The sequence below is a fragment of the Egretta garzetta genome, unplaced genomic scaffold (assembly GCF_000687185.1).
Source record: "Egretta garzetta isolate BGI_Z169 unplaced genomic scaffold, ASM68718v1 scaffold749, whole genome shotgun sequence".
NCBI lineage: Eukaryota > Metazoa > Chordata > Aves > Pelecaniformes > Ardeidae > Egretta > Egretta garzetta.
In genome coordinates, this window is record NW_009260843.1 from 16,195 (window position 1) to 25,303 (window position 9,109).

Sequence of the window (9,109 nt, forward strand, 5' to 3'; positions counted from 1 at the left end):
TGAGGAGGCGGCACTGCAGCCACGCTCCTGCAGCACACCCCGGGCCAGCTCTGCACCCACAGCCCCAGCTGTGAGCCCAGCCCAGGGCAGCAAAGCCCCGAGAGCCTCACCTCCTGTGAACCTCCTCCAGCTCTCTGTCCTTCTCCTGCACTACCCTGTCCAGCTCCAGGCGCTGCCGGGCTCTCATCTCCACCAACTCCGCCTTTAGCCGCTTGTTCTCCTCCTCTGTCCCCACCAGCCTGTCAGCAAATTCCTGCCGGATCACTTGGGCCAGACTGCTCCGCTCCTGGGCCAGTTGGTCCCTCACCTGCAGCAGGGCAGAGAGGTGACATCAAGACGCTGACAGGCACAGGACAACGCAGGGGGATGGAGCCAGGCAGGGCACGGAGCATGGACCCACCTTCTGGATCTCCTCCACCTCCTGCTCCTTGTGCTTCAGCAGGCCCTGCAGACGAATGCTCTCCCCTTCCAGCTCTGCCAGCCGCCCCTTCAGCTCATTGCAGCGCTCCTGCAGCTTCCGCTCAGACCTCTCCAGCTCCTGGAGCTCTACCTCATACTTGTCTCTGATCCTCTTAATCCTGAAGGGAGGAAAGGACAGGCAGCCAGGCTCAGCCTGGTGCTGCAGGGACCGTCCCCAGCCACCTTCACACTACAGGAGGGACCACGACACAGAAGCAAGGGGGGGGGCAGATCTGCCCCACGGGAGATCCAGGGCTGTTTCCTCAAGCAAGAGGTCAACTTCACCCCTGCAAGCCGCTCCTTCCTGCACTAGCACTGCTCACACCCACAAGCTACAGCATCCAGAGCTCGCTGGAGAGATGCACAGGGCTCAGGAGAAGGGGACCAGCCCCTGAGGAGCTCCCAGGAGTCGCAGGCTCCCTCCTCCCTCTCCCCCGTACCTGTTCTCTGCCGCCCTCTCACACTCCTCCTTGGCCGAGGACATGTCGGCCTCCAGGCGCTGGATCACCAACTCGATCTCTTTGTCTCTCTCCTTCCTCACCTCCTCCCGCAGCTCCCGCTCCCGGGCGAGCAGCCAGGCTTCCTGGGGAGAGAGATGGCAAACATTGCCTCGGTCCCTCTTGGAGCTCAAGGGTGGCACCTATGGAGAAGGGCAGCCCTTGCTGTTACCTCCTTCTTCATGTAGTTCGCCTCCCAGGCCTGCTTCTCGATCTCCAGCTGGTCCTTCAGCACCTTCACTTCTGCCTGTGGAGATACAAGACAACTGCTCAGCTCCAGCAGCCACAGCCCCCTGGCACCACCCCGGCAGGGGTACAGGGCTCATCGGTACCAGCACGCGTCACTGCAGCCTCACGCTGGGCACTGGACTGCTGGCACCCAAGAACAGCAATCCAGGGCCCAGAGGCAAGGGGAAAAACAGACCTGATGCCGCCTCTCCTGCTGCTCCTTCTCCTTTTCGTACTCCTCCTTCAGCGCCCTGGTGACGGCTGAGCTGCTCGCCCCCAGCTGCTGCCGCAGCTCCTCCGCCTCCGCTCTCTGCCTGCCCGCACACAGATGCCGCTCCCAACGTCCGCACCGGCCCAGCCTCGCCACCCCCTCCCCTCAGGATGCTCCCCTGCCTCCCCGCCCCCCCCCGCATAGAGCGGGCCCCGCTGCTGCTGCAACGCCTGCTCCTCCTGCTCCAGCTGCTGCTCACACCTGCAGGGCAGAGCGGCCTCAGGGACGCGCCTGCCTTCGGGCATTCGTCCACCTCTTCACCCTGCCCCATCCCACCGCTTCCGCGGCCAAGCTGGGGCCGGTCTGACGCTGGAGGATGCCCCTGGTTCATGGGCATCTCCCACCTCAGGCTGGTGGAAAGAAAGGGGCTACTCCCCGTGGATATTAACTGCTGCAAATATCAGGAACCCATCAGCACATGGGTGCTGGACATCACCCCCATGCTGCGAGCCCCAAACCATCCTCAAGGCTCCCCCCATGAGGACGTACCGCTGCCGGGCCAGCTCCCTCTCCCGCTGGCTCTGCTCCTCCTTCTCCCGCTCCAGCAGGCCCCGCAGCTCCTCCGCCTGCCGGCCGTAGCGCTGGGCGGCTCGCTCGTCCGACTGCAGCAGCTCAGCCTCGTGCAGCATCTTCAGCTTCCTGATGTCCTGCTTGTGCTTGGCGATGAGCTTCTGGATCTCTGGCTCCAGCCCTGGGGCAGCGGGAAGGTCAGTTACCACTCAGCCTCGGGGCTGTCCAGACCCCAACACCAGCGCCCTTGGCCCTGGCCAGCTGGCGAGGAGGCTGCAAACACATCAACCAGCAAAGAGGGGGTGGCAAGAAAGGGGGGGGGGGCGAGCACACATGGGCTTTCTTGACCTCTAGCATCTGGCTCCACCAAACACAGGGAGCAGAGACTGCCCATGCTGAGCAGCTCTTCCCCAAGCTGCCAGCATCTTCTGCTGACACAGCCACTCTCCCTGACCAGCACGGACGTGACCCCCGTACCAGCCCGACTCCAGCCACCACAGAGGGAATGTGCCCATACCTTTCACAGTGATTTCTTTGATCTTTTTGGTTTTCTCATCAATCCACTTCTCCCGCCTGATTTTCTCGGTTGCGCTCATCAGTTCCTTCAGTTTCTTAATCTCCTGTTTGGAAGCAAACGGGAAAGCTTCAGAGACAAGCTAGGGGAGAAAACCCCTGTGAGCCTGGGAGCCCAGCTGTTGAGAAGGAAGTTGCAGGCAAGGGCAGATGGCCTGAGCTGCGCACAGACGATTCGCACAGCCCCAGCCAGGCACGTGCTCCCAGTCCAGAGCAGCTCACCCAGTGCCTCCTCCTCTCTCTCACGGGATGGGGCTGCTGCTGCCCCACAGACCTTGAGCACAGGGGAGAGGAGCAAAACCCTTGGGAAAGCACTCGCTGGCTGAGACACGAGAGCACCTACGGAGGGGAGAGGGGAACTGGGGCTGCTGGCAGTCCTTGCGTGCAGGGCAGTCCATCTGCCAGCAGACGCAGGGTTGTGTGTGAAGGTGCTTCCTTCTCCAGCCTTCCCTCTCCCTGGTGTGGAAAACCCTCCGGCAGGAGGGCAGACAGACAGACAAGCACACCTCCCAACACCATGGTACCACTGCTGACCAAGCTCCTGCAGCACTCCAAAACTCTTCAAAGACTCGAAGGCTGCACAGCCACTGCTCTCACTTTCCTCCTCAGCCTGCATTTACCTCCTTGGCTTTCCACTCCAGCAAAAGAGCTGGAGAAACACCCAGGCCCTGCTGCCCACCGAGCTCTTCCCCAGCACTCCTGTCAGCGAAAGCCAGTCAAGGCACTCGACCACATACTTCTGTGCTGGGCTTTCTGGTGAGAAAGGCACCAGCTGGTGGAAGGCCCAGCCCAGCCAGAAATGGCTCTGTTTCGGCACGGGCAGATGGTGCCCACACGCAGGACGTGGGACGTGTCACAGCTCTGGAGGACAAGTGTGTGGCAGGACACCCAATGGCCGCAGCGTGGAAAGGAGCAGGGAATAGCAAGGGGGCACCCACACAGCCCTGGGCTCGGCCTTAGGGTAAAAAAGGGCAGGAAAATCGGCATGGGAAGACAGAGACAGCCTGAAGGCAGCAGCTGAGCACGTGGCCTGGGGAGACCAAGTGAAGGGGCTCCTCCACGGGGCTGATCCTGCTGGGGAGAGGGGAGTTCCCAGCCCAGCCCCCTGCTGCCTGCTGGTGCCTGCAGAGCTGGAGCAGGTCGGGGTGCGAGAGCAGAAGGGCAAGGCACAAAAAAAAGAGCAAAGACCACATTTACCTCGCAAAAGGGGCCCAAAGTGCGCCAGACCTGGGGAGAAAGAAAGGAGGGGCTGGAGAGAGAAGGGGAATCGCAGAGTCCCGGGGGAGAGGGGAGATGGGAGCAGAGAGAGGCAAAACCAAAGAGCCGTGGGCACGCCAGAGCAGCAGGTAGGGCGGATGGGAGAGCAGGGGTCCCAGGGGAGGTGCAGCCAAATGGGAAGTTACACAGATGGGCCAAGGGCCCGGCAGCACCACCGGTGACCGCAGCTCCGGGACAGGGCAGAGCCAGCCCTGCTGGGGAGCCAGCCTGCAACCAGGAGCAGCGACAACGAAGTGGCCAGAGAGCAGAGATGGGCTCCCAGGCCATTCCCACCGCTGCTGCCCTGCTGAGAGCAGGGAGGGAGAGGCAAGAGAGGCATCTGCCCTCCATGGGAAGGGGCCCCTCCAGGCACCAAGCACAGCAACACAGCGCTGGCTTCTTCCTCTCAGCTGGACTCAGAACTCAGGCTTAAACAGCAAGGCAAAGTGAGCCAAGCCAGCCTTTGCTTTGTTTGAGCGAGGGCGTCCGTCTGAACAGGCTCAGACTGGCGCAAACGCCTGCCCCGCTCCAGAGCCCTGGGCATGAGCTCAGCTGCAAGGCCAAGGGCGAGGATGGACCGGGGCAGCAGAGCCAGGATGAGCCCCACAGCTGAGCTGTGAGCCAGCGGCGCTGCCTCCTGCCAGGCCCAGCACAGGGCAAGCTGAGCTGTCTCTATGTGTGGCAGTGGGAGCTCTGCAGACTCCCAAGGGAAGCTGCCAGCCAGCTCCCACGAGCCAGCAGCACATCCTTGCTGGGGAAACAGCCCGCTGCGTGTCTGGGTGCTGCTCAGGGCAACAGCCCAGCAAAACCCACAGAGGTCTGTTACAATCGCTTATATACCCCGTGTTCTTATCCCCATTTAGCTCCGAGAACATCCCTGCTCCTGCCAAGGGGGATGAAGTCACCCACCTCAGAAGGATGTGGCTGCAGGTACAAATTCCTCTGTGGCACCAGGTTTGTGCCAGCGCCTACTTTCACCTCTGCCGAAGCGAGGTCCCCCTGGTCCCCCCCCAGCTGGGGGAAGAGCTCTGTCCACAGCAGGATGTGCGGGAATGGCCTTTCTGAGCAGAGCCCCTGGGAGCTGGCACCGTCCCTCGGTCAGTCCCACACACTTGGCTTTGGGCAGCAGAGGACAGCAGCCTCTTGGGAAGCCAGGGCACAGCTTCATGGGTGACACGGACCTTCCGTACACAGAGAATGGCTCCCCAGAATGACCGGGCCCCAGCGAGGTGAGAGAGACCACGCTGCTCTGGGCGGAGGCCCCATCTGAGCAAAACCAACCAACCCTGGCCGTGGCAGGTCTCCTCTCCCTGCCCCCCCACCTTCCCTATCCCCTCACCAGCTCATGCTGCTCCTGCATCTGGGTGATCTTCTTGCCGTACTTCTGGTCCACTTGTTTCAGCTCAGCTACCACAGCCTCACACTTCTCACTCAGCAGCTTCTTATCATTGATGAGCTGGGCAGGGTGAAGAAAAGGCATCAGACAGCCAGGCAGGGTACAGCAACCTCCACTTCTGGCTTCAGAAGCATCAGTCCGAGCTGGGATGAGAGATTACCTGGTCGATGAAGGCCAGATGCCTCTGGATAGCTGCCTCATACTGCTCCCTCTGCAGCCTGAGCTGGTGGCCGAGCTCCTTCTCAGTCTGTTTGACGTGCCGGACAGTCAGTTCCCTCTGCTGAGCCTTTTGGATGTAGGGAAGAAACGGCCACAAGACATTAGAGGGAGAAGTTACACCAGGCCCAGCACGTGTACAGCAGGGAACTACCACACCTGGAAGGCACAGTTGGGACAGAACAAGAACAGAGCTAAATCAAAGTCCCTGGTACTCACACCTCCTGCCCGCTGTCCGCAAGAACACGCAAACCCCCGTGGGACAGAGGAAAAAAAAAAAAAAAAAAAAAAAAAAAAAAAAAAAAAAAGGAGCCCAGCCCAGGTCCTGACCGAGGGCTTCTAGACCAGACAGGCACCTGCCAGGCAGCAGGGTTTGAGGATGCCTTTCAAATCAGGGGGCAGCAAGGAGAAATCTGAACAAAGCCCCCACCAGACCAGGAAGGACCTTGCAGGTCTTCCCTGCGTTTCCCAGGGTAACAGCGTCCCTGGCCCATCAGCTCCTTGGCACTAGCCCCGGGAACACTGCGGTACTTTGCTGGGGATGCAAGTGGGAAGCCCAATTCACAGAGCCCTGATTTTGTGCTTCAAAGCCACTGCCCCAGGAAACATCTGCTGGGGGCTCTTGGTCCTCATTCCCCAGCAAGCATGAGCATCTGGCTCACACACCAGGGCCGTCTGCAGCAGGCTGATGGCTCTCTTCTTCTCTTCCACTTCCAGCTTCAACCTCATTATGGAGCTGGTGACCTCTGTGGCAACAGCCGATGCCTGCTCCAAGTGAGCCAGCTCCTCTTCCGAGAGGAGACCCTGTCACAGCGGGGGAAAAAAGAAAAAAAAAAAAAAAAAAAAAAAAAAAAAAAAAAAAAAAAGACCACCCAGAACCAGGACAAGGAGATGGGAGACCCTTCCCACCAGGGTCTTGCACCACCTCTCCAGTACAGATGGGCTCTTGCTTCAGCACCCACCTCCCGCTGCGTGGCTGAGGCGGCCGACCTGGGCCTCTCCTGTTCCGACTTCTCCATCTCATCCAGGAAACTGATGATGCTTTGGAGCTTGGCCTCGGAGAGCAGGGCCCCATCCTCGGGGATCCCCAGGGAGTGGTTCAGCTTCCCAAACTTCTCCAAGTTATCAGCAGTCAGGGAATTGGAGCTGGGCTCCTGCTGAGCAGACACAGCTGTGAATGAGCACCCAGGGGAAGGCTCGGGAGAAGAGGTGGTGGCTCTTCTACATCACTGGAGCCCAGTCCTCCCACCACACCCCAGTAACCGGCCTTATCCTCTGTGCTAACCCTGCTCCCGCCACCCCTCCGACGCCTTCAAAACCCTCCCTCAGGAGAACCTGCTCTCACCAGGCAGCCATCGCTGCCTGGGGACAGACATGACCGGCCTCATCCCTCTGCCTACCCCATCCATCCAGGCATATCTGTCCTTCTTGGAGACCTTTGGTGGGGGCAGCAGCTCTGGCTCTTCCTCCAACAGCCTGAGCGTGTCCAGCAGCTCACTGAGTGTGACCTTGGACTGAGCCCTGCTGGCAGCAGTCACCACTGTCTCCAGATCCTCGCCACCCGTCTCTCTGGAGCTCACATCCTAGGGCAGAAGACAATGCACCTTGTGGTAAAAGAGTTTGTAGGATCTCCCCAGAAGCTAACAAACGCTCCAAAGCTGACCTGGCAGAACAGCCAGCACCAGGAGTCCCACGCAGCAAAGCCAGACCCACCTGCAGCTTGTCCTCTGCCACAGGGTCCTGTGAGGGCACAGAGCCAAGGTCTGCAAGGCCGCTTTCTTCTGGCTCTGCAGCTACCGCGTGGGAATTGGCCTCTGCAGGAATCAGACTGTTCTCAGACACTTGCAACAACCAGCCCCTTGGAAGCAGCTCCCCAGAGTGAGAGCCACCCCTCCATCACCCTCCTTCCCCCTCGAGTCACACCCTGCTCCAAAAGCAGCGGAGACCTGCAGAAGGGGCTCACCAGCATTATTGGCTTTGGTGACACTGCTGGCTGGGCTGACGTTCCTTGCAGAAGCAGGTTTGGCAGGCTTCTTCTTTGCTACCCTTCTGCTCTCCTTCACCAGTGCAAGCTCTTCTTCTGCCAAGCACTTTGCGTCCAAAGCCTTTTGGGCCCTTTTCTGGTGCAGTTCCTGTAGGGACAGACAAGCCATCAGTGTCCTGCCCAGCACAGGGCGTGTTCTGACACGTCCCTGCACTGCTTCAGGTGCTAGCGAGGGCCTGGGAGACAGCAATAACCCACACGCTTGCTGATGACGGGTGAACAAGGACAACTCTAGAGACAGGGAAAGTGCAGGAAGGACAGCTCTACTCTTCACTGCTCTGAGCAGAGGGGAGGTGGCAGGGCCTCCTGTTCACATGCCCCAGCGCAGTGTCCTCTGCTGCTCCGTAAAGGGCCTCCGAATCCCAAGGGCTGAGCACCACACAGCACAGCAACACCACAGTGCCCAGGGGGCTGCCTTAGCCAAATTTTGGGAAGTCCCAAGCACGTGTTTGCAAGGCTGTTGCAGCATTTTGCTGTCCTCCAGCTGCTCACTCCTGTGTCTCTCCTGCCCTCCCCACCGCAATATGATTCCATTTAGGGCAAAGAGAAATTGGGGCTCTTAAAAAAAAAATCTTCAGCTCTACTGCAAGCCAACGTGCAGCTCCCCATAGTCTGTGCCAGCCCCTCATCTGTGTCCCAGGAGCACCAGCCCCTTCCTGTTGCAAAGGGGACTGCAAGAATGGGGTGAAGATGGCGAGGTGCCTCCTGCCAGCAGGCACGGAGTGGTGCTCAGCCCACCCTGGAGGGAGCCCACCCCTGAGGAGGGTCCCCTTCCCAGGGTGCTCTTGTCCTCGGCCGCTCCGAGGAGCTGCCGTTACAGCCTCCCTGTTTCAGCGTGGTCACCCTTTCCCCGAGAACTAGACTGAAACCAGCACTGTCTGCACAAGCTGCGAACGAGCTGCCAAGGCTTGGCAGGAGCACAACGGGAAACCGCTCTATGGCACCTCCGTCTCCGTAGGGAGCACTCAATTTCCAAGGCTGGCTCTAATCCTACATCGTGCAAAGCACAGAGAGATGCAGAGGAGAGGCCCCCTCGCTGCCTCACAAGAAGATGCCAACAAACCGGTCTCATGAAGGCCTTGCCTTGTCCCTACCTGTATGGCAGCCCGTCGGGCCAGGCGCGCCTTCTCCTCTCGGATCTTCCGGCGTTCCTCATCCTTCCTCTCGTGCAAATCCAGGATATTTCCTTCCTCCATCCGCTGCTGCCTTTCCTTCCAGAGAGGAGGGTCAAAAACGTTACTGAGAACTCTCCAGCACCCACCACCCACAGCAGAGAAGAGGGAAAGGGCACGCTGCACCTGAGGTCACCCCATAGCCAGGCTTTCCATCCCCCCAATCCTCCCCTCCATGCAGGTACAGAGCCCTCAGCAAAGCTCCACTTTAGAGCAGCTTATTTTCTTTAGACGCTAAATGTAATTATTAGTCATCTGGGTCTGAAACATCTGAGGAGACAAGGCTTAAAAATAGACTCTCACATGCAAGAGCTATGGTACTCTTTGTTAGTGGGATAAATAATTAAACACAAAGCAACACAAATAGCTGCAGATGACTCGTCACTCCCTAATGAGCCAACTCGTTACTGATTTGCTACGATGAGCCGAGACAGGGTATCCCTCCTCTGGCCAAGAGTGTGTCCGAGACAGTAAGAATTCAGCAGG

The 9,109-nt window shown here is 59.4% G+C and overlaps 1 protein-coding gene across 1 annotated transcript in view; it reads right to left on the reverse strand.

Moving 5' to 3' along the window:
• Positions 1–9,109, reverse strand: part of CEP131 (centrosomal protein 131) — a 17,285-nt gene that overhangs the window by 3,253 nt on the left and 4,923 nt on the right. The window contains exons 9-24 of the mRNA XM_035902538.1: positions 8,546–8,662; positions 7,371–7,539; positions 7,121–7,221; positions 6,808–6,990; positions 6,370–6,561; positions 6,074–6,211; positions 5,352–5,477; positions 5,135–5,251; positions 2,483–2,585; positions 1,945–2,146; positions 1,578–1,656; positions 1,381–1,518; positions 1,129–1,203; positions 900–1,042; positions 401–578; positions 111–307 (exon numbers count right to left, since the gene is read on the reverse strand). Coding sequence (XP_035758431.1) covers positions 111–307; positions 401–578; positions 900–1,042; positions 1,129–1,203; positions 1,381–1,518; positions 1,578–1,656; positions 1,945–2,146; positions 2,483–2,585; positions 5,135–5,251; positions 5,352–5,477; positions 6,074–6,211; positions 6,370–6,561; positions 6,808–6,990; positions 7,121–7,221; positions 7,371–7,539; positions 8,546–8,662 — 2,258 coding nt within the window. The remainder of the gene's footprint in view (positions 1–110; positions 308–400; positions 579–899; positions 1,043–1,128; positions 1,204–1,380; positions 1,519–1,577; positions 1,657–1,944; positions 2,147–2,482; positions 2,586–5,134; positions 5,252–5,351; positions 5,478–6,073; positions 6,212–6,369; positions 6,562–6,807; positions 6,991–7,120; positions 7,222–7,370; positions 7,540–8,545; positions 8,663–9,109) is intronic.